General features: G+C 42.2%; 1 protein-coding gene across 3 annotated transcripts; it reads left to right on the top strand.

Moving 5' to 3' along the window:
- Positions 1 to 222: 222 nt before the first annotated feature.
- Positions 223 to 23517, top strand: NPY (neuropeptide Y; the record flags this gene model as incomplete). Of its 3 annotated transcripts, none has more annotated exons than XM_082473698.1 (4): positions 223 to 3988; positions 4955 to 5142; positions 9194 to 9274; positions 11160 to 11363. In XM_082473698.1, 3 exons carry the CDS (start codon positions 4955 to 4957, stop codon positions 11182 to 11184), a joined length of 294 nt encoding a protein of 97 aa, XP_082329824.1. In that variant the 3' UTR covers positions 11185 to 11363. The 3 variants fall into 3 exon arrangements, with proteins under 3 accessions (XP_082329824.1, XP_082329825.1, XP_082329826.1); XM_082473699.1 differs by lacking the exon at positions 223 to 3988 and adding an exon at positions 4469 to 4586; XM_082473700.1 differs by lacking the exons at positions 223 to 3988; positions 11160 to 11363 and adding an exon at positions 12237 to 23517.
- Positions 23518 to 24474: the final 957 nt, after the last annotated feature.

The following is a 24474-nucleotide window of genomic DNA, read 5'->3' on the forward strand; positions in this document are numbered from 1 at the left end:
ACTACTGAACCTGCACTTTAGAGCCCACGAGCCACAACTACTGAAGCCCGTGCGCCTAGAGCCCGTGCTCTGCAACAAGAGAGGCCACCGCAATAAGAAGCCTGTGCACTGCAACGAAGAGTAGCCCCCGGCTCACTGCAACTAGAGAAAGCCCGTATGCAACAACAAAGACCCAACACAGCCAAAAATAAATTAATTAATTAAAAAAAAAAAAAGTTAGATAAACCTAGGAGGTAGGTAAGGCTCAAAATATGTGAGCCTTGCTTTTCAATTTAAGAATTCTGAAAATATTTTGGACTTCATATGGAATTTAGGAATTTAGGAATTAGAAAACTAGGAATTTATGTTAATGGAAGCTCTATTTTAGATAATCTAAACTTGAGGCTTGATCAAGATTTTCCGAGTTGGACATATAGCCCTGGACTCCAGATATGAGCCCTTAGCTGGAGGTAGAGATTTCAGACTCATTAGCCATGGGAATAGATGAGTTTTCTTGTTTAGTGTATGCAGAATGGAAGGGTTAAGGCTGGGGCTTAGGGTACAGAAGGAAAAGTTAGCAAAGGAGACTGTGGCCAGTTCAGAGAGCAAGGAAGTAACCCAGAGGAGACCAGTGAAGGCAACAGTGAAGGTAAGTCAGATAACTAGTAAAGGTCCTTGCAGCTTGCAATTAGGAGGGTCTTACTGATGGCAGTTTCAGTAGGTAGATTCAGACAGAACCTATATTGCTGTGGTTTCATGACCAAACCAAAGGTGACGAAGAGACAATGAGCAGAAACATCTTTTTTTCCAAAGCCTTACTATGAGACTTCCACTTCTGGTTAAGAAGTAAAAAGAGGAACTGGATTTGCCCTCTCATTTGAAACAACTGAAACACCAGACAAAAATACCTGAAACAACACCCAAAACATTCGACATCGGGCAGCAAAGGACAGTGATCTCTTAGAGATGGGAAACAATTGAGGGGAGCCCTACAATTGTCTCAGCCCACTGCCTGAAGAAATTATCCAGGCTGCAGTGCAGAGGGAGGAATTGAAACAGCTAAAGTTCATGCATAGAGTACCAGATAAGAGAGAGAACACTCAAGATCTTCAGAGTGTCCAGCTAAAATACTTAATGGACTGCTGATTAGATCGTGCACATGAAGAAAGCACCTGAGACCAGGAAAAGAACTGCACAAAAGGATGAGAGGAAATAGTGTCCAGTGCTCACAAACAGCTGATAGTTCCAACAGCCAGAGGGGAAAACTTCACAATTCAGGGGGCATCAGCTATCAGTTAAAGTAAGAAGAAGGTGCTTGCCTCAGAGTGGGGAAAATTAAATCCAGACTAAAGCCACCTCTGGGCCCACCTTAAAAATCTTAGATGCAAGACCAGAATGGATCGAACTACTCCCAACTTTTTAAACTGTGTCCCAGGACAAAGCTCAAAAATAGTTTTAGGACTACAAAAACATCCAACAGACAACAAGGTAAATTTTACGATGCCTGACATCCTTTCCAAAATTATCAGGCAGACAAAGAAGGAAAATGCAAGCCATAATGAGGTGAAAATCAATCAATCCAAAGTAGCACAGAAATGACACCGATGATAAAAGTAGTAGACAAATTATTATTAATGCATATTCAAGAAGTCAGAGAAAAGATTGGACACGTTAAGACATGAAAGAAATAAAAAGGATCCAAATTGAAATTCTAGAGATAAAAACTATATGGTCTTTGCAGTGATTAGACATTGCAGAGGAAAAGATTAGTCAACTTGAAGACATAGCAGTAGAAAGTATCCAATAAAACACACACAGGAAAAAATAACAAAACATATAAAAACAAACAGACCATCAGTGAACTGTGGGACAACATACACCTACCATACGACCTAGCCATTCTGCCCCTAAGTATTTCCGCAAGAAAAATAAAAGCATATGTCCATACAAAGATTTGCAACATGTTTATGGAAAAGTTATTTGTAATAATCCAAACTGGAAACAACCCAAAGTCCATGAACAGTTGAATAGATTTTTAAGTTTAAAATATATCCATATAATGAAATACTACTGAGTAATTAAAAAATGAATTATTGATACATGCAATGACATAGGTGGATCTGAAAATAATAATAATGAAAGAAGGCAGACAAAAGAGTACATACCATGGAATTGCATTATGACACAATTCCAGTAAATGCAAACAAATTTATAATGACAGGAGGCAGATCAATGTAGGAGGGGAGTAGGGAGAAGCAGGAGGGAGGAATTACAAAGGGACATGAGGAAATTGATTGCGGTGATGACTTCACTGTGGCGTTATTTGTGTAAGAATATACCCAATGGAATATTCTAAACATTTGTAACCTAGTATACCTTAATTGTATCTCAACAAAGCTGCTAAGAATAAACATATAAATACATGATTTTTGAAACAAAACGGTTCAGCTGCTAGAAGTGCCTCTCTTCTTATCAAGAATGGAATCAGAGTTAGAAAGTGTCCTGCTCTAACTTTACCAAAGGCTCTTTCACATAAGCATCCTTGAGCAAAGCTGAGAGCCTGGTATTGTGTTCCTGGTATATGTCGGGGTGATGGGGAAAGAGGCAGTCACCCAAGTGAAAGGGATGTTGGTCTTCAAAATTGCTAACACAGAGACATACACACACACACACACACACTCAGGATTGCTTGCTGCACAGTAATTGATATTTAATTCAACGCTGTCAAAACAGCACAAAAACAAAATGTCAGTTTAACAGACTCACTTGTCATTTTAGCATTAAAATAACGTGTAACTTAACGTTTTAATTCCCTAACATGCCTTTTATTCAGAAAGATTCAGACTTCTAGAAGCATTCATTCAGGGAACTTCAAGACCTAGTCCACTACATGAAATTCTGATCCTGTAAAAATAGTTTATGCATCTTTCATATTCATTCTACAGGTTCAGTGGGATGTGCAAATTAATGGTGATTGTTTTTTTACCTGTTTCATTTCGATCAGAGCCCGCATTCTCAATCAACGTTAATCGAACCTATTTGGGACTATGCAACGGCCAGCAGATAAAAGAGAAATTGCTCTTAATTTAACTACCCGGTCACTTTGGACCAAAATTTTGCGTTCGCGCTTTAAAGGGTCTCTCCGAGCTTCAAACTACGCTCTTTTTCAGCAAACCCAGAAAGTGTCCCCCCTCTGAGGAGTTTTCAGTCGCTACACTCTTTCGGGTACCGCCCGGACGCCCAGCGTTTGGGCGAGTTCTTGGGGAGGGCTGACCTCCACGAAAAACAAGCTGGGAAAAGGGGCGAAGCCACAGAAACCTATTCGCAGCCCCTGGGAGAAGCGGGGAGTTGGGACCCTCTAGTTCTGGACTTTGGGCTGGCTCCCTGACCTGCTTTAAGCGCAGGAATATCCGGGCGCCGAGTAGTCTCGCCCGAAAGCGCGCTGGAGCAGTGTCCGCGCCCTTGCCGCACGGATCCCGGAGAGGCTTCACCAAGTAGAGGATTCGGGTACCCCTAACCCTGGCGCCCAGCTCGTTGGTAGTCCCGGTGACAGGTGACAAAGATGATCTGGGCTGCTCCTATCTCTGGCAGGAATAGATGAGGCGTGAAGGACGGCGAGGTTTGGCCGCCGCGGGAGGGCAGGAACTTTGGCGTGGTCCAGCGCCCTCGGAGCGCGCTGCCTCGCTAGCATCCTGCTAGCTCCCCCTTCCCGCGGCAGGGCCTGGCGCGGGCGAGTCCGTGTGTGGGTGGCTCCCGGAGCCGATCTCGCCCGGCAGCGGCTCTAGCCCCCTCCCCCCTCCCCCGCCAACGCTGGTGGGATGCGGCGGGGTGGGAGTCACCGAACGTGATTGCCTGAGGCCCCTCCTGCCGGGGCGAGGGAACGCCATAAAAGCCCCGTTGCGACCTGCTCCGGACACCCCATCCGCCGGCTCTCACCCCTCGGAGAGGCGAGCCGGACTGCACAGCGCTCGCAGCCCAGCCACGCCCGCTCGCCAGCACGCCAGCCACCGTGAGTGCCACGACCCTCTTGCTTGGCGGGAGCGAAGGGAGTGAGGGCGCCTGTGAACTTGCCCGGGGCGCCGTCTCACCTTCTGCAGATCCCGGGGGTGCTGGGAGGGTCGTGCCCCGCTCCCCAACCCCTACGCGCCGGGCTCTCGGCGCTCCGACGCGCGCCAGCCGCTCTCGGCGGCTAAATTCCACTTGCTCCTTCCTGCCCCCTCTGATGGTACATCTGCCCTCTCCCCGACCCTCCTGGCTGGGTCGTCCCTCTGGGTTATCTTTAGGCGGATAAAGAGGGAGAACACGACCGCATCCCAGAGCAGCTGGCAGTTTCCTCGAGGGTCGCCGCCTGGAGGGAGTTTTCCCAGGCAGCGCTCCCAGAATGAGGACTCCCCGGAGCTTGGAAGACGCGCTCCCTGCCGCCTCTCGGGATCCTTGGGATCCGATCTGAGACTGACTGGCCCGGGAGCAGTTCTCTCCCCTCTCCTCCCCGCCCCCCCCCCCCCCCCCCGCAGTTGCCACCCTGAAGTACTCTCAGCCATCAAAAGTAGAGAAGAAGGAACTTCTTTGCTCTAACAGGGGCTTTGGGGGAAGAGGGTGGGAAAGGGGTAGGTCCTCCACGCAGCGGCAGGAACTTCTAATCTGTTTTTTAAAGTGTTTTAAACTGGCGCCGGCGCCTCCCCCAACTCTGCGTCTCTCACCGCGGGATCTTCGGCTCTGCTACTGGACCAAAGTTGCTCAGAATTTTCGGGCGGAGCAGCGGGGCAGGGCCAGAGCAGATCTGGACCTAAATCCGCAGGGTCGTGCCCGCCACGCTCCGCTTCCCTCTGCGTGCCTGGGTCGAGCGCGGACTGGGGGTGGAGGTGGGGTAGGGGTGGTAGCAGCGGCATGGGCGCGGGGGCCAGAGGAAGGAGGTGCGGAGTGTGTATCCTCTGAATCCCCCAAGCCCCCTCCGCTGCCCCTTCGGTGTCCGCAGATGCTGGGTAGCAAGCGACTGGGGCTGTCCGGACTGACCCTCGCCCTGTCCCTGCTCGTGTGCCTGGGCGCTCTGGCCGAGGCGTACCCTTCCAAGCCCGACAACCCCGGAGAGGACGCGCCGGCGGAGGACTTGGCCAGATACTACTCGGCGCTGCGACACTACATCAATCTCATCACCAGGCAAAGGTAGGTGGGCTACGTGGGAGCGACGGCTCCGGGACCAACCCGCTTTCACACCCGGAGATCGTGGGGATCTCAGAAGACAGGTATCTTTTCTTTTTCTTCTTTGTATCCCGGGGCAGGACAGTATCGGGCACATACTCAGCTATCAGTAAGTATCAGGGCACTGAGTACATTCCCTCTGCAACTACAATCACAAAATCCTGATCCCCAGACTCGGGTTCCCCAGGCTGGGTGGCTGGCCATCTCCTCTCACCCATTCCCTTATCTTTTTTGTTCTTAGAGCAGTTGGGGGTTCTGTTTGGAAACCTGGATAGGAAAGTACCCCGTGAAAGGGGTCAGGAGGTCGCCGGGGAGGTGCTGTAGGGAGAAGGGCGAGCAGGGTATCTAGAAAAACAACAGCACAAACTAAGGAGGAAACAGCTGGGTCGCCAAAGACATTGCCAGATTTTCCAGCCTGCCCAGACCGAAGTGAATGACGGTATTTAGGAAAAGACAAATAGAACTACTTTTTTCCCCTCCTGTACAGTGTTTTATTGCAGTCTCAGCCCCTCACTTGACAATTCTGCTCCTAATAAGTAGATATTTAGCAAGAAAATAGTTGATCTAACATGGCGAGACTTTTCCCATTTCATAGCAGGTGAGTTCTGAAAAGGAAATGCCCACTTGGTGCTTTTTTAAGGAGAAACTTACAGTGGTGTACTCACTCTAGGGTGAATCCAGGGATTACATGTAATCTGAGAAATTGTCGTCTTTATTCTGAACCCCCAGAAAGCTAAGATGAAAGGCCATATTTCACTCTCAACATCAAATCTTAAGCAAAAAATCAAATCCAAACTATTTTACAAATAACATAGGATTAAAATTTGTTTCCAAAATTGGTTCATCTTAGTTTTGAATCATTCAATATCTTATTTTAATTACTGAGATCAAATGACCTTAATAAGCTAAAAACAATGAGCTCTTTACAAGCATTAATGTTATTTAACATATTTAAATTATGTTTTGTAAAGTATTGTTTTTTGTTTGTTGTTTTACTATATTTCAGGGCATAGTTGGAAAGCATCCAAAGTGGGGAGAATTTATATTTCTTAATTTTTAACATTTTTTCTGTTTCATCAGAAAGCTGTTTCATCCTGAAAATCTTTTTTTAAAGTACCAATATATATAGAATCAGAAATACATGAAAGTGCCAGAATAGTATTGGTTTATGATCCCTGAAGTCAGATAATTTTCATTAGTGAGAAGCAAGAATGTCTTATATCTTAATAGACTTTTCAGAAAGTTAATTGCTTCAAATTCTTGCTTATGCCATCATACAGACCAGAGAAAAGAACTTTTACAAATTGTTTTTTTTCTTCTAGGAAAGCCTTTATTAGTTATTTAGTCTGATAATTATAGCATACAGTAAAACTTATTTTTCAAAGATGGTTGCTGTAAACCTTTACTGTTGTATAAAGGTTTAGTATTTCAACATGTTTTCCTAGGCATTATTTTGTTCAGTCTTTACCACAAAGCTTTGAAGTGAGTATAATTATCTCCATTTTACAGATCATGAAACTAAGAACATTTCATGAAAACTTTTTTTTAGGGATGATTAAATTGGAGCCCTCCTATTGATCTTTGGATGTTGTCACCACTATCAGCATTCAGTGTGATCTTCAACACCCTTGATGAGGAGAAAATAAGGGAAAGGGATGAGATTCAGGTTAGGTGGGAAGGAGCTGGTCCTGAAGCAGTTTTCTGTCTCATCTTCATATAAGTTCCATCTTAGAAACACTCAGAGGCTTATAATCTGCACCCATCACCTCCATTCTGTACTCTCATCATCTTCCCACCACACACATCCACTCATACGCACATGTTTGTATTTTGAAAATTACATTTGTGAACATACGTTTTAATTTGGCATAAATGGTACTGTGATATCATTCTCTTTCCTCCCCTTTTCTACTCAGTTCATGTTCTAAAGCTATATGCTCCTGGTTCATTGCTTCCATAGGTGGCATCATTTATTCTAGAGCATTGATCTACCACATTTTATCTATACAGTCTCCTAGGTCAGTGATTCTCAACTAGGGCTGACTGTACGCTCCCCAAGACACTGGGCAATGTCTGGAGACATTTTCGTTTGTCATAGTGATGGGGTGGGAAGGTGCTACTGGCATCTAGTGGGTAGAGGCCAGGGAAGCTGCTAAACATCCTACAATGCCTAGGACAGCCCCTGACAACAAAGACTTATCCCGCTCAAAATGTCCACAGTGCCAAGATTGAGAAACTCAGCCCTAGACTAGAGTTTCTCCCTCTTGGTCTCTCATTGTTATCACCTGGGAGCTTTTAAAATATACTGATGCTGGGCTGTAACAGCAGCATCAGTATATTTAATGAACTCGTGAATTAAATCAGAATCTCCCCCAGGGGTGGGGGGCATGGCGCTGGACTTTACAGTGATTTTAAAAGCTCCCCTGGTGATTCTAATATGCCGCCAGGTTTAAGAATCTTTTCCCTGGAGATGCCATCTTTGAAAGTTAAAGCATTGTGGAGAAGAAGGATAATCCAGAATTAATTAGAGATGGAAGAACAGTCATCAGTGCTGCTCTGGGTACCACTTTCTGACTGTGTAAATTCTGCTGTTACAGACTTAGGTTCTCTAATGGTAAATTGGAGAAAATATTCGCCATTTCTTTAATTCACTGAAGTATGATGAAGATAAATGAGTTAAGGTTGCCCAAGAGTTTTAGCATTAGTAAAATCAGCTGATGGACAGAATAAATACATATAAGCAGTGGCCTGCAGCCTGATACTACAACTCCAGAAAATCTTTGAGGAAATCTTACAAATGATGGGGGCAGGGGAGATGGCTTTGTCTTTGCCTCCCTTGAGTTCCAGCAAAGGAGCAATAATAGGAAATCTTTCCCCAGAATTTAGATTTAATTGTGCTCAATAGGCAGTTAGCATATATCCTCCGTCAGCTTTGTTCCGCTGTTTTATCTGTCAGCTAATCAATCCATGCCAGGCTTATTTTTCATTTGTGGAAAAGAGCGGCTGCTGATGTCCAATGCCCTTTCTGAGAAAGGGAAAAATCGACTCCTCAAAAAATACAACTTGGTGTAGATTTGTCAGATCCTTTAACAGTGAGAGAGACAGACAGACAGACTAGTGCCCTCACTCACCTGGAGCCAGCAGCATATACTACCCTGGCAGGAAAACATAACCTTGAATTCATATATTGTCCTATCCATATCCTGCTATGGGAGAAAAGAGACCAAGAACATTTCCATGGACCAGAAGGATTCCTTCATATTTTCAGGGCAGATTAAAATCACAGCATGAGAGAAGGCTTTTAGCTTTAGGCACCCCAAATAAATATGGACTCAGGATCTGTTGACAGCTGTGAGAATGGGTGCATTTCAACAGCAGTAATGTGCATTCTTGTGTATCGCTCTGTCACTTTCAAAGCATTGTGACTTACATTGGATATTCATCAAGACTCTAATCTAAGCAGGAGTTATGATTTTATTTTTACAAATGGGAGAGCTGAGATTCAAAGACACAGGTGAGTCTAGAACTTCAGTCTGATGAGTTTTTCATAGACCTGTTTCTGAAATATCATCTGGTCTCTTTGTTAAGATTTAAACTGATGTATATCACCAGAACTGTAAGCCAATTAGCTAATTATGGAAACATTTAAAATCATACTTCGATGTATTTTAATTTATTTCCTGTCACCTAGTTATAAAACTATACATATGTATTGTTTGTGATAATATAAAAAGGCAAGAATTTGACTAGGAATTTTGGTTGGGTTACATAATCTGCTAAGTTATCTATTAAGTATTTAAGCAAAATTTAAATATATATATAATTTGAAATCATATTTATGATGTTTCTGTATCATGTATGTTTCATTCACCTAGATTACTCATTAGCAGATGATCAACTGAAAATAACTTCTGTATTTAATACCACACATCTTTTCTTTTCCTAAAGGTTTTTATGGTTCCTCCAAACTTGCTTTAAAGGACTTTTACTCTCCCCCACTCTGCTTTTTTTTTAGATACGGAAAACGATCTAGCCCTGAGACACTGATTTCAGACCTCTTGATGAGAGAAAGCACGGAAAATGTTCCCAGAACTAGGTATGAAAACACTTGTGTGGGGACATCATTGCAGAGTTCAGGTACCCAGGAGAGGGAAATCAGAGAGGGCTGCTGGGAGGAGGTGTTTGGAATGGGGTCTTCTAGACCAGGTAGGATTTGGACAGAAAGAGGGGTGGGGAACAGAGCAGGGAGGACCTTTCTCTTCACACACTCATTTGCAAATCTCTAAACTGCTGTGGGGTAATATTTTCTGGCTCAAATTATTTGATGCTCCTTTGAAATTTTAAATATGAGTGACTTTAACCTCAGAAATTACTCTATAGAGAATTTCTCACTGGCTTAGATTGTGGAAGCATAGGGTAAGCAGCCCATCTCTACATTGAAATGACCAACTCTCCATCTTTGGCTGAGGTCATCTTTAGTTGTTATACCCTACGTGGAGGATCTACACATCCTAGGAAATTCCCCTTCTGGTTCTCACTCCAGTCTTCCTGGTTTTACACGAAGCTGTAGATAAATCGAGGGGTATTCCTGCTTACTTTTGGACATATTTTAGTTCAACTGATGTCACATCATAATTTATCACATTCAATGAATGAACAAGAATGACATTATTCTTAGGGCTTGTCTGGAGCCTTGGGGCTTTCTTGGAGTGTGGACCTGCCTTAGGAAGGGTGCCCTCTAATATCTAGGTGTCAAACATTGGGCTGGGGTCCTCTGAGCGAAGACTGTGAGTGAAAAGATGCCTGGTCCTCCTCCGTTTCCATAACTGGCTCTCCTGTCCCAGGCCCCCTGCCCCTACCCACCAGTTAGATCACATGGCATATGGTTTATCCAATTCTGTGCTAGCTAGTCCGCCTTAAACCCAGAGCTCTGCAACATCCAGAACCAAGTTCCCCAGAAGAGGTCACTAGAACACTTGCTCAGCACGTGTGACTGGATTGTCACTCTTCATTGGGTTCTCCCTAGAGGATGAGCCAGTGACCCTCTGAGCCACCCGCCTCCCCTCCCACCCTCCCTCTGTTCTCTTGTGAAATGGCCAGCCAGGGTGAAGGTGCAAGTCTAGAGTTGTCAGGTTTGTTCTCTCTGAAGGAAACAACAATTTGGACTGAAATAAAACTCCAGTGCTCTTGTCCCTGGCGGTACCAGCCAAGACTTGAACGTCAAATGCAAGGGAAGCAGGTGGAACACTCATAAGGGTGGTTTTTAAATACTAAGCAATACATGCTTTTTAATGTTTCATTGATAGGCATATGATGTTTGCCGCCGTAAAAAGTTTAGGATACGCTATATCTACTTAGGGTTAGAAATATAATCATCCAGACCGATTTACAGTCTTGCTGCTGCTGTTTGTTTTGTGGCCATGCATCACACGGTTGGTGCATGAAATAGTTAATTGTACTCTGATTGACAGCCTCAATCATGTGCACTTAGAAGGAGACAGAACCTGACAGCCTTGAAGTGGCCTGTGAATGCTATTTTATTTAAAAGGGTTCTTTATAGTCTAATAGATAGCACCTTACTACATAAAAAGCCTTGCAGGAAAACACAGGAAGCATATTCAGAGTTGAATAACAGTAAGGTTTTTTTTACAGTTTCATGTGATTCCTGTAGTTTTGATCTTCAGAAATATTGAACCCTTTCTTTGGCTTCTTTGATAAATACAGAGCCTTTTAAATACTCCCTCTGAGATTTGCCTGAGACTCCCCTTAACATGAGTGAAAGCTACTCAGCTGGGTCTCTGTACATTATGCCACTGTCTCTCGCCCTGATATTCTATATGGCCTCCTAATTAGAATGCCAACAGCAGACTTTTCAACAGTTTCTGATCATCTTTCAGTTCAGAACTGAATGTCTCATTCTCGCAAGGCTCCCAGGAAGTTGGGAAGCTTCTCTTACGCGCTTTGCTTCTTGTGTTTGACAGGCTGGAAGACCCTTCTATGTGGTGATGGGAAATGAAACTTGCTCTCCGGTCTTTGCCTATTTTTCAACCCCTATTTCATCCTGTAAAACTAGAGTCTGCCGGTCCTCCCAATGCATGCAGCCCCTTTGCTCACCTCTGCAGAATTTCCTTTTGTCAACATTGTATATATGTGCGTTTAAATAAAGTACCATGCATTCAAAAGTGTGTGCTCCTCAATGCAAAATCTGCTGTTGCAGTAGTGAGAATTATTTGAAGTTATTCATTAAATCACAATCTCCCTCAAGTAGCAGATTCAAGGTTTGTTTCACCAATATTAAAACAGTGCCTATGGAAGATATAAAGATATAATTTATGACGACCAAGACTCAGCTGTCGGGGGGGTGTGTGTGAACAACAGACATATTTGGAAACACAGAGCAGGGCAATGCTAATTTCTAACAATTTACTGAACATTTTCCCCCATTCATATGGAATTCTTGCTAACCTTGTTAGCCTATGCTGTCAGCAGAAAGGACTGATGTCTAATAGAACTTTCTGCAAAATGTCCTGTATCTCCTCTGTTGAATACAGTAGTCACTAGGTACATGTGGCTTTTGAGCACTTGAATGTAGCCAGTGCAAATAAGGAGCGGAGTTTTACATTTTAGTGTATCTTAAATAGCCATGTGTTTCCAGTGGCTACCATATCAGACAGCTCAGATCTACACATTTACTTAGGCCACCACTCTTAGAATTTGAGTCATAAACAGAAACACACTGAGTAGGATGATTATCTTTCACACAACATGGGGTATGATAATTAATTTAGCTAAAGGTTATTAAACTTCCCCCTCTCCTGCACTTATTAAATAAGTACTCCTTCCATGTACTTATTTGCATGGGCTTAGTTTAATGTTATTAGATTCTTATGGGCCTCTTCCTATATTTGTACTTTGAACCACACTGTAAAAAATATGCACAAATATTTTTATGTGATGTATTAAAACTGCTTACAAAAACCCTGTACACACCATGACTTAGGGAATTGTATGGTATACAAAATATTCTTTGTTCATAAAGCATTCTAATGTTTCTCCAGTGCCCTTATGAAAGGAACCAAAGAGGTCCCTCATCCCCTTCATCATATGAGGACATAGCAGGACGATGCTGGCTATGAACCAGGAAGCAAGCTCTCACCAGACAACAAATCTGCTGGTGCTTGATCTTGGGCTTTCCAACCTCCAGAACTGTGAGCAATAAATTTGTGTGGTTTTTAAGCCACTCAGTCTATGGTAATTTGTGATAGCAGCCCGAGTGGACTAAGACATCCCTGAGAAACAAAAATTCACTTTAAGAAATACAATAATGGTAAAAAAAAAAAAAAAAAAATTGCACAACTACATTCCAAGAGATTCCCTAGTAGTACTTCTGAAACATTTTCAGCCTGATAACCCTTCTTGGAATGAGTTTAAAGGCACCATACCACCCATCTATCATTGCAAATAATAATAATAAACCTTGCTAGAATTACAGTAAGAATAATTCAACCTTCATTAATGAAATGCCTGTGAGCAACATAGTCATTATCAAGTCAATGTAGGAGAATTTATGAAGCTCTCCTCTGATCCTAGCTTTATTCAACATTCTAAGAGGTATAAATTGTGCATGTGTTTTTGTAGGTGCCATTGTGGTTTTTGTTTTTTTTTTTATTGATTTATTTATGGCTGTGTTGGGTCTTCGTTTCTGTGCGAGGGCTTTCTCTAGTTGCGGCAAGTGGGGGCCACTCTTCATCACAGTGCGCGGGCCTCTCACTATCGCGGCCTCTCTTGTTGAGGAGCACAGGCTCCAGACGCGCAGGCTCAGTAGTTGTGGCTCACGGGCCTAGTTGCTCCGTGGCATGTGGGATCTTCCCAGACCAGGGCTCGAACCCGTGTCCCCTGCATTGGCAGGCAGATTCTCAACCACTGCGCCACCAGGGAAGCCCGCCATTGTGTTTTTATTTTGATCCTTTCAGTGTTCATGACACATTCAAGCAGAGAATTATTCACCCCATTTTCACAAGTGAGGAAACTGAGGCCCAGGGAAAGTAAGTGACTTTCCCCACTGCATTCAGGTTAGGGGGATTTGACAGCAGCTGCTCTAATTTCAAACTTTTCCCTGCCCGATGATGTCTCGTGGAAGAAGTAAGTCAAGACCAGGTCATATATAATCTAGTTAACAACATAATCGTGGCACACTTAAGACAAATTAGAGAATAACAAAGTACTAAACTGTACAAAAGGCATTTAGAAATGGAAATGAGTGTGGGTAGAATTAGCTCGAAAAGTCTTCAAAGAGAACGTGAATGTTGAGCTGGGATTGAGGACATTCTGGGTGAGGTGACCAGCTGAGCTCAACACAGAGGTGGATCAGCTTGCAGAGTGGCCAGGGTTGGATCAGTGAAGCAGGTCCAAGAATGGCCAAACTCACTCATCCATTCATTCATTCACACACTTAGCGTTTTTCGAGCACCTAATACCTATTGGACATTGCACTAAGCACTGGGCATACAAAGATCAGTAATAGTTTCTCAGGGAATTTGCCATCCAATGAGGGAGACAGATAATTAGTGCATTGTTGGAAGTGCAGAGATGGGAGTGTTAGAGTTTGGGGATGTTAGGGGCCTCCTTTCCACTCATCATGCCTCCCTTTGCAGTTTCCTGACAAAGGAGCTATAGATTTAACAACCAATTGGCAAATGGAGAACAAAGTACCAGATGGGCAAGTATCCAATGAAGCCAAAGGCAGGGCTGCCCTAAGCGGAATCAGGGCACCTGGCTGAGGCCTGAACCTCTAGGGTAGCCCAGCCCCCATACCAAACCTCAGCACCCTGGTGGGGAGTGGCAGGAATAGTGAGGTCTGTGCCAGTCTCACAAATCCACGTACCCAAACAGCACACAGACAGGAAGAGCCAGCCTGCCACGTCCAGCAGCAGAGGAAGGAAGAGAAGGGACACTCGTGAATGCATGTTACCTTCTGGTACAATATCCCTGCCCACAGTGCAGTGTGGTCTCAAGAATCAATCAGAATAGCAGCTTCATTCCATGCAGGGGGAGGTAGTAAAAGAGAACAGAGGAGGAACAGCCAGAAGCCTCTACTGGCCAAGACTAAAACTTAAGCCCTTTGAATTCAATACGCTCAAAGCTGTGATCCACTGTTTCAGGGGAAGAGATACCTCCTCCCTCTCTAACAGGAGGTGGGCAGGAGTTGTTACAGGAACCGTGAAGGGGCACCCACCCCAGGCTGGTGAGACTGGAGGAGGCAGGCCAAACTTCCTGGAGCTACTGTTGCTTGAGCAGAGATTTGAAGGCAGAGCACCAACTGTCAGATGAAGAGTGTAAGGTAGAGGATCTGCAGGTATGAGAGAGCAAGACATATTTTGAGTAGTTTTTAATTATTCTTGATTCCTAGTCTTTGAAATTGACTGTGTGCTAGGCTTGGACCACTGGGTTACTATTCTAAAGGGAGAGTCCAATGTGGGATGAAGTCAAGTCCCATGGCCACCCCCAACCCTTTTCTCCCAGACATTCCCTCCCCTCAAGTCCCACCTGTTCTTCCTATAGACTTGGCTCTGGGGGAAAACCAGCCCCTCTAACAATATTATCCATTTGGCCAAATCAGGACTCAGCTTCTCAGCCTGAGAGTTCTTAGTCATGATCTTATGGACAAACTTACAAGTTCAGAGAATAAATGTTTTAGGGTTGGTTCCACTCCCTAATTCAGGAAGGAGGCACCGTGCTATCTCTTTTGCAGTATTTTAGCTACCTGGACACCTTCCAGCCTCTTTCCCCTGACAGATAAGGGTCTGGACAGAGGAGCAGATATAAAGCGAAGGAAAGGTCAGCACTTGTTTGGGACTTCCACACCATGGTATGAATCTTCTTCCCACTAAGCGAAGACGGCTGTCCGAAGGTAGGCGCACACACAGCCTCCTCGTGCCCTGATGGCAGGAAAGCAAATATGAGGGTAGATAATTGTTCCCCTCTTTCTTTCTAATACACATGCATTACGCTTAGATGGTTACTTATTACTGTGTATACAACAGAAAATGTTTTTTTCTCCTCTATGCAGAACATTGGAATCAGTTACGATGTCATCAGAATTCAACAAATACATTTTCCATCATCATAAAAGAAAACAGCCTTTCGAGTGAGATGTTTCAGTGGAATATTCTTTTATTGTGTTTCATGGGTAGGAGGATTATGATAGTGCCACAACTAAATTATTGCCTTTTCTTCTGCCTATTAGAAAAATTAGCACAGAGTGAAATCACACAGAATCTTTTTCTCTTTTTAAAATCGGAGTGGAATAACATATAATTAATCGTATGTCATCCAGGCTTATTTTTTAATGTGCTAAGTAAGAGTTATCAATTTAAACTTGTTCTAATGCTGCAGGATTGAAACGCTTTGCAATCACGGGAACAGGGTGATGGTGCGGATAGTACCTGCCTTGTTGCCTGACACATAGTAGGTGTGCAGTGAGGGACAGTGCAGCCTGCAGTTGATTGTGATGATTGGGAGTGATCCCAGAGGAGCCAGCACCAATGCAATGTTTGGTGAACAACCTCAAAGGATTCTCTGTCATCCTTTCAGGAGATGTAGGTACCATTTATTCAGGGCCTTGACAAAAGTACAGGAGTTTATTTAACCACAGCTTCCTGATGTTCTCAGAGTTGTTGGTTAATAGACTAATTTCTAATCATCTTAGAAGTTCGAGTCATCTTAAATTACCTTTAGTATCAACTTCAAAAATAACTTTTATTTCAACCTTGAATATTGTGGTCCCCAAATTCTCTGAAATACCTCTAGGTCACTAAAAATTTTTCCCTGGCTTTGAGTTTAATGAGAATTTTGGAGTTCTCACAAATTGTTAACACTTACATTGCTAATGTGTTGACGTATTACAAGTATGTCATATTGGCATATAACACATCTTAACTAATGTATTGACTCTACTTTGGGGTGACTCTAATTTGTCCTTAGGCAGATTATTTTGATATTTAAACTTGTAAAGGATTTGAGCCTTTAAAAAAATGTTTTATCTACAAGACACAGATTCCTCCAATCTAGTCCTAATTTCAGAATTCTTCTTTCTCCTAGAAGTTAATTGAGTTTGAAACTTGATTTGTTCAGTGTATTTATTTGAAGTCTGACTTGACTCATTAATTTGGCTGCTATACTATGATATTATGAGGCAATTTAAAGTTGAAATGAGAACCTTTGAATAGAATATAAAAGTATATTCTACCCTTTCAGCTCAGTCAGTAACACCTTACTATTTGAGTATTATCTACTAGAGAGAACAGCATCGTTCAAATGATTTTTCAATTAAAGTTTACCTAGAATAATTTGAATTTTATTTATTGTGATTTCTTCATCTTTTCTATTACTGACAAGTCTTTTCAAACCACAGTGACCTGCTAAATTAACCGGTCTGTGAATTTCAATGCAAGAATAAGCAATGTTGGCAGAACAAATTTAATATAGTCATTCCTCCTAATAGACTGAATTATTGACCAAGTTATAATGGAGCCAGCTGATCTCTGATGAGCTTCTAAAGTCCAGAGGATCTTATCAATTCCTGAGACATTTATTGAATAGTCTCTCTGCGACAGGCACTCTGCAAGGTTCTAAAAGTTGTATAAAGATGAGTGAGACAGTTTCTCTGCTCTTAAAGACCTGCAATTTATGAAGGAGATAGACATATGCTTAAGCAACTGAACTACAAGGTAGATCATGATCGAGGTTTAAACAGAAGCATAAAGCAAGTGCTATGATAGAACAGGGGATGCTGAAAACATTTCCACTAGGGTGTGTAGGGAGAGGGGGGTGTTATTTAGAGTGGACCTTGGTGAATGGCAGTTCAATAGGTTGCTCTTTACTAATGCGGATCTCAAGGTCATTATTAACTATGTTATATTCCTAGAAAAGAGGCTGTGCAGGTCCCCAAGCAAGCTCCCGGTGGGATTCTGAGATAGCTCTCTGGGGAAGTGGTGATTGGCCATCCATCTCGGAGTCAGCATTGATTATCTGAGCTGATATGAATGAGAGGTGGGACGAGAGGTTCAAGACTGTGGAGAGGATAGGACGGCTTCTGATGTTCTGTTAATGCTCATCCTTCACCCTGAAAATGAGGGACTCATTTGGGCAACAACGGGAGAAGAGTAAGTACACAAACCTAAAAGTACCATGTTTTTGGAAGAAGTGATATTCTAGGCAGAGGACAGGCTGCATTGGGGTCTAAGTGACAAAGTGTAACAGAGAGGAGATATTTCTCTTTTCTCTCACACTCAGACCCCGGAGTAACATCAGTACCCAGGGGCTCAGGCAACTGTCAGAGATCAAGTGCTGAGCCCAGCAGTGCAACAGGGGAAACTCTGGCACTCAGCAGAGCTGGCTTCTCACGAAGGGCTCCCGAAGTTGTGACTGACACAGGCAGATCAGTTTTGGGGTGTTGGACTTGTGGGGTGCCTGATGATTCTGGTTTTCCCAGGACTTTCCCAGGTTTAACACTGAAAGTTCTTCATTCTGGAAAACCCTTCAGTTTCAGGCAAAGCGGGGCAATTGGTCACCCCACTTGGGAAAGAAATCACTACTTGTGATCTTGTTTTAAGGGAAAACATGCTCTGAGTGCCAAACTACTTTACAAGTGAGCATCTCAACCAGCCACCAGCGTTTACACACCTGAATACAAACACTCAACTTCATGCTCTTTTCCTAATTGACCTCACAGTACACCATTCTCTCTAGATAACTGTAAAAGGTGATTTCAAAATATTCCCATGATAGAAAAAACATCAGCTGTGAAGACATTAAGAATGTCTTGTAATTTCTAGACCAGCCACTTTCTTATTCTAACGTTATGAGCACATTGGTTCCGTGAATGCCTAAATATTTAATTTCACGGGTAGTTAACTCTTTATAAGAAAAATGATTTCAACTTGAAATCTTAAATAGCTATTTGCCTTCTGAAGTTATAAGTTTTGCAGGTTTTGTTTTTTGTGATAAGAAATAGGATATGAGAGAGCTAACATTTTTTGAGAAGCTGGTATAAACTAGCCCTTTATTTACTGTAATTCTTTTAATCCTCATACAAAACATGAGATGCAAGTATGGCTTGGCTACATCTCACAGATGAGGAAACTGAGGTGCAGAGAGGTGAAATGAGACAAGGCAACAAAGCTGGTAAGTGGTGGAGCTAGAACTCCAACCCAGGCCAGTTTGACTACCTCTGGGGATTTTATATCATTATATTATTATTCTCTCAGTAAAATTCTACTCTGCTCTTTAATTTTATATAATCAATATGGTCATAAGGGGCAGGCAGCATGGAGAACTGCTGAGCTGGACCATGGAGTCAGGAAAGACTGGATTCTTTCACCATTATGCAATGACCCCCTCTATTCCCTAAATGCATTTTGTCTAAAAGTCTAGCGTGTCTAGTACTAATACAGCTACACTAGCTTTCCAAACATTGGTATTTACTTATCCTCTTTCATCCATTTACCTTCAACCTTTCTGAGCCTTCAAGCTCTTCTTGTAGCTCTTATAACAAAATATAGTATTCATAATATGGTATTCAAAAAAAGTAAATAGTAAGTTCTTTTAACTAGCAAGTTTAGACTATTTACATTTACTATGATTATTGATTTAGATTTATTTCTACCATCTTATTTTGTTCTGTTTACCATGCTTTTTCTTTACTTCTTTTTTTTTCTGTTTCTTGCCTTCTATGGAATAAATCATTTCCTTCTACTTTTTTTCCTCTACCAGTTTGCCTATTATATTTTCTATCCTTCTTCTGAACAAAATAAGGACATTAGAATGAGCTCAACTCCAATAACCTTCTCTGGCCATTTTGCTTGTTTGTCCTCCCAAACTAAACATTATTATTTCTGTTATTTGATGTAGTCAATGGTTATTTATATTTATCCATGTTTATTTTTCTGGTTTACTGTTGCTACTTTCAATGTATTTCTTCTTTCTGTGTTCGATTTCCTTCTTCCTAAAGTATATCCTTCAGTAGTTTGTTTATCTATCTATAGGGTCTTTCTGTAGGGTCTTGAAATGATAAATTCTTTCAGTCTTTTTCTGAAAATATCTTTATTTTACTTTAGCTGGACATAGTATTCTACATCTCCAGTTATTTTTTCTCAGTACTCTAAAGCTAGCATTCCACTGATCTTAGCCTCCTTGTTGATGTTCAGAAATCTGTAGTATTTCAAATTGGTTTTCTTCTGTAGATAATCTATCTTTTTCTCCATGGTTGCTTTTAAGAATTTGTCTTTGTCATGGTGGTCTGAAATTTCACACTGATGTGTTAAGATGTAAGATTTTGTTTATCCTTTCAGGAATTTGTTGTGCTTTTAAATCTAAGGATTTAGGTCTTTTATCAACTCACAGACACTATCTCTTTAAATATTGCCTTTCTCTTTTATTTTCTCTATTCTTTTGTTCTTGAAATTCTATTGAATAAACCTTTTATTCTGTGTTCCAAGATTTTAAATCTCTACTAGTTCCCCTCTATTTATTTATCTATGCTGTATATTCTGGATAATTTCTTCAAATCTGTTTTCTTGCTTCTAACTTTCCCTTCAGCGAGTCTAATCTGCTTAACCATCCACTGAGTTTTCATTTTAACGACTGTAGTTTTAAATTATTTTTTTTAGAATTTCTATTTTGTTATTTTGATTTTTTTCTATTTTTTCATAGCCACTTATTCTTCTCTTAAGACCTTGATTCACTTTTATGTTCCTAATTATTTAAATTATTTTAAATATATCTGTGTTATGCACCCTGTCAAATGGCTGGTTTGTATTTCAAGTCCTAGAGGCCCTACTGCCCCAGTGTGTTGGATTTTCTTACCCCTACTCCTCTTTTTTATTCCCCATTCCCTGCAGAAACTCCATACAACTTGGATTGGGGGAATGTTCCTTCAGGATGGTTTTGTGTTTGCACCTACCAGGTGAATCACCGATCATTTTATGTTAATTTCTTAGCTTAGTGGATCCTGGATTACGGGATTAGTATAAATTTAACTCTTCAACCCACAAGATGTTCAATTTAGGGTTTTAGATTCCTGCAGAGACTTTTTTCCCATCCAGAGCCTAGGCATTGGCAGGCAAGCTAAGCCAGTGGGCATCGTTTTTTCCTATTCCATCCTTTCATTCTCTGTTATATCTGCAATAAACAGCTATTTGAGGATCCTGCATTTATGCTGAAATCTCAGTTCCACCCAAGTGAAGTCTTGGGCCGAGGGCCTCGTCTACTGAAACCAAAGCTTCTGCATTCCTTGAACTTACTCCCAATGCAATCTTAAAGAGGATGAGGCATAAGCATGGTTGCTTAGATCTTTGCTTTTTAGTTTCCTTTTTATTTCTGGTACCTGGATAGTTCTTCTCCCTTTTTTGTGAGCATTGTTTTGCATTTTTTAAATTATGTGTTTTGTTCAGCATTCCTAGTTTGTTTGTATCATCTTAGTACTTGATTTTTACTGAACTAAGGCTCACACTTGCTAATTGTCTACTCACTGCTATGTTTTACGTGTGCACAAAAGGGCAGCCATTCCTTGGAACACATGTGAGAAAGAGGTTATACAAATATTATTTAGACTAGTGTATCAGGAAGGCTGTCATCAAAGAGAAAGAAAGATGCACTTAAATTTATACCACAAATAGTTAAGGAAACTACAGAGTAGTGAGAAAATGAGCTCCTACTAAAGAAGAAGTAGAGGACAGAACAGGCAGTTATATTCCTGCTCCATCCTTTACTATCTGAATGACCTTGAGCAAGTCACAATCTCTCTCTTAGTTTCAGCCTCTGAAAAAATAATTAATACCAACAGTGCCTAATCTTTAGAATTAAATGAAGGAATGCATAAAATACTTGGCAAAATACCTGGCACATAGTGAGTACTCAATAAATTGTAGTTCCCTGCCCCCCACCCAGACAGAAAGAATAGGTGTGTATATTGCCATATCATTAATTAGAGATGATTTGACAAAAAGGGATTTCAGCAGCTAATTTAGATGCAGAGTCAATCTGGTCTTTAAGGATCCAATTGGGGGGAAAAGGTCAATAAAGATGCAAATCCTGACTTGTCCATCACTCCCAGCACCCAGTGCATTAACGATTCACAGCCTCTGAGTCTCAGATTATGGAATCTCTCTAAGACAGCTGTCACTCTATTTAGAAGATCTGAGTGGGGTCATTGCTTTAAACTCCGGTTGAATGTGACCTTATCAAAGAATAATGACTTCCGTGTAGAAGCCTATGTATATGTAGGACACTTCCCCTTGTGTAGCCTTTACTTCCCCACATCTCAGCTGTTAAGGAGTGAAGGGAGGCAGTAACTGGGAAGACAGCCACTTCCCTAGCCTCTCCGTCACACTGACAACATCTCTGTCAGATTCCACGATGGTCAAGGGATGGAAGGACTTAGAAATCATTAGCTTGTTGGGAGTTGTCAAATTTTGTTCCTGGCATCAGTCCCTTGCAGACTTGGTTGTTGGTTATTCATAACAAGATGATGGATAATAATTACATCCTCAAGGAATACAGTGAAGTTACTGTAGAGAAACTGCTTATACTAGAGAGCTAAAAATGATCTTCTGCATTATTAATGTATTTTCTAAGGTTGGAATTTGCCAGAATGTTAAAGGTAGGCTGCTTTTCTCATCTATAGTAAAGAAATCCATTTGAGGCATGTACTGTGTCTCAGATGTAAAAAAAAAGCAAAAGTGGGAAATTCTGTATTCCAAGGAACTAAATTTCCTTGCAATGCATCTTTCCCATTGATGGTGAGGAGAGTTAAACTTGCCAACTGAACGTGGTTGAATCTCCTCTGCCTCGTTTTAGATAGATAATCAATTTAAATTTTGAACTCCCCATCTGGACTGTTTCCCTCCTTCAAAGGTTCCCCTTCTTCCCTCTGAGATACAATCTAAGTGCAAGGAGAAGCTTGGCATTGGAGGAAGGACTCTTGGCCCAAGTGCCACCCATCTCCGGGGACTTTTCCTTGCCCCTAAAGCAGCTGTAATTTATTTCCACTGATGTGTGGGCCACGGTGGCCTCCGCCCTCACTGAGTCCTCTCTTGAAGTGTTCTAGGCTGGAATAACCTGTGATCTCCTCTCTCAGGGTGGCCCAAGCACAGTGAGTCCTGTCTGACTGAACCTTCACTTGCCTCTCACCGTGTGCCTCTCCACTGAGGCCTGGCTGTGAATCCCAGCAGGCAGCTCAAACAGCCCGTTCTCAGCCTTCTGCTAGAGGGTTGCTTTGCCTCCACCTTAGCCCTTGAGTCCCATCCAGCATGCTCAGCTGCCTTCCCTGGGGCCTGAGAACTTCAAGATCCCTTCCGTGTTGCACTCAACACAGGGAAGCGGTGGGGGGGGGGGGGACTGTCCTATCCCCCTGTCCCCTAAATATTCCAGATTACCTCTTCTCTCCTACTCTGGACATCTGTGTTTGAGAAGGACAGCTGATTAACCTCTTCACTTTCTCTGGACTTTCTGTAATCTCACCCCACCCCCAATCCCCATCGCCATACACACTGTTAACCGCAAAAACCAGCAGCATCTGAACCCTAGTGTCACCTCATCTATATTTTGCTCTCTCCCTGGCAAAAGGGTCCCTATGTCATATCCCCCCACACCTTTTTTTCCTACCTTCTTTGTTCTGAAAAGTACTCACCTTCCCCTTCCCTAGTGTCATAAAACACCATTCATGGCAGGGACTGCATTTAAAAAATGGATTGCTGTGGGGAGAAATGCCTCAGGAGGTATTTCAATGATATTAGCCTTGTCACACATTCAAGGACAAGTCAAAGTAAAACATGTAATGACCACTGTACATACAGGGAAGAGTTGGGTCACCAGGATCAGCTGATATTAGTTCTGCTGTGTAGCTCGTGTGCACCAGGGGAACCTCCTGGGTGGGCAGTGGTGTGAGGTCCGTGGGGCAATGAATTCTTGACATCACCCTTGAACCATCTCCAACTACAAGTTCCTCTAGCCACAGAGTTTAACAAAACTGCTGTAATTCTGAGATATTTGTTGGTCCCTCCAGTCACCCTGAAAAGTGAAACATCAATTCATATTCTCACTTAGACGGCGAGGAGGTCAAGGTGGGCAAAGTTAAGTACCTACCCAAGAGCAGGGACTCAAATCCAATTCTTTTGACACCAAGTCCAGTGCTCTACCTGAGTGATGCTCATCAACAGAGCAGTAAAATAACATGAATGGGGTGGGGGCAGGCAGCTGGAGAGATCCTCTGTCTCCAAAATATCCTCCTCATTAACTTGTTCCACATTCCACTACAATATGATCTTGTTAAAATGCAGATACACCTGAGGGTATATATATATATATATATATATATATATATATATATATATATATATATATATATTATATATCATATATAATGATGATATAATATAATGATATATATAGCATACATACAGATACCTGGGGATAATATATAACTGGGGATGGGTGGAGAAGGCAGTTTACTCACCATTGCTGGGCATTAGTAGCTTGGTATGAAATAGATTATGAGTCCCTTTCCCAGGGACAGCCAGCTGAGAGCAGGTTTCAGTAAAGATAAGTAGAGAAAGATGAAGGAGGACACAGGTCCTTTCCAGGGAGAGAAGACCTTGGTTGGAGAATGTGGGTGTTTACAGCGTATCAACAGAGAATGAGCATGGAGCCTGGACCAGGGGAGGGTGTGGTGGAGCTGGGGAGGCGAGGGTTGAGGAAGGGGAGGGAGGAGGGCTCTGGAGACACACCAGACTCCCAGCACCCTCCAGCTCTGGACAGAGGCATGGCTTACCTCACCTCTCCAAGCCTCAGAGTCTTCATAATAATTCCTGCCTCTGATAAGACTCAGCAAGTTGTTGATATGAAAGTACTTTGTAAACACTAAAGCACTATACTAATGACAGTCACAATTTTTATGGAGGTAGTTATTACTGAAGAACACATGAGTAATTTTACAATCCATTTTTTGACTCATTGCAAAATGCCCTTGTAATCTGTAAGTTTTTCATATACTATAGGTAAAAAGTACCAGGGGAACATGATGTAATGTTAGTTCATGGACTATATAAGGTTTTCTTTTTTAAAAAAAATGTGAAATTTTTTTTCTAATTTATTTGAATAATACATTTGAGGGTCTTGGTAAAAACATAATTTTGCAGCCATGTTCCCTGATATTTGGCTTGTGAATTCAGGTGATGTGCTTGGAAGAAAGGAAATGTTACCTACGTGTGACATGAGAGTTTTGCGTGAAAGGTTAAA

Source organism: Balaenoptera physalus (genome assembly GCF_965194825.1).
Source record: "Balaenoptera physalus genome assembly, chromosome: 8".
Lineage (NCBI taxonomy): Eukaryota > Metazoa > Chordata > Mammalia > Artiodactyla > Balaenopteridae > Balaenoptera > Balaenoptera physalus.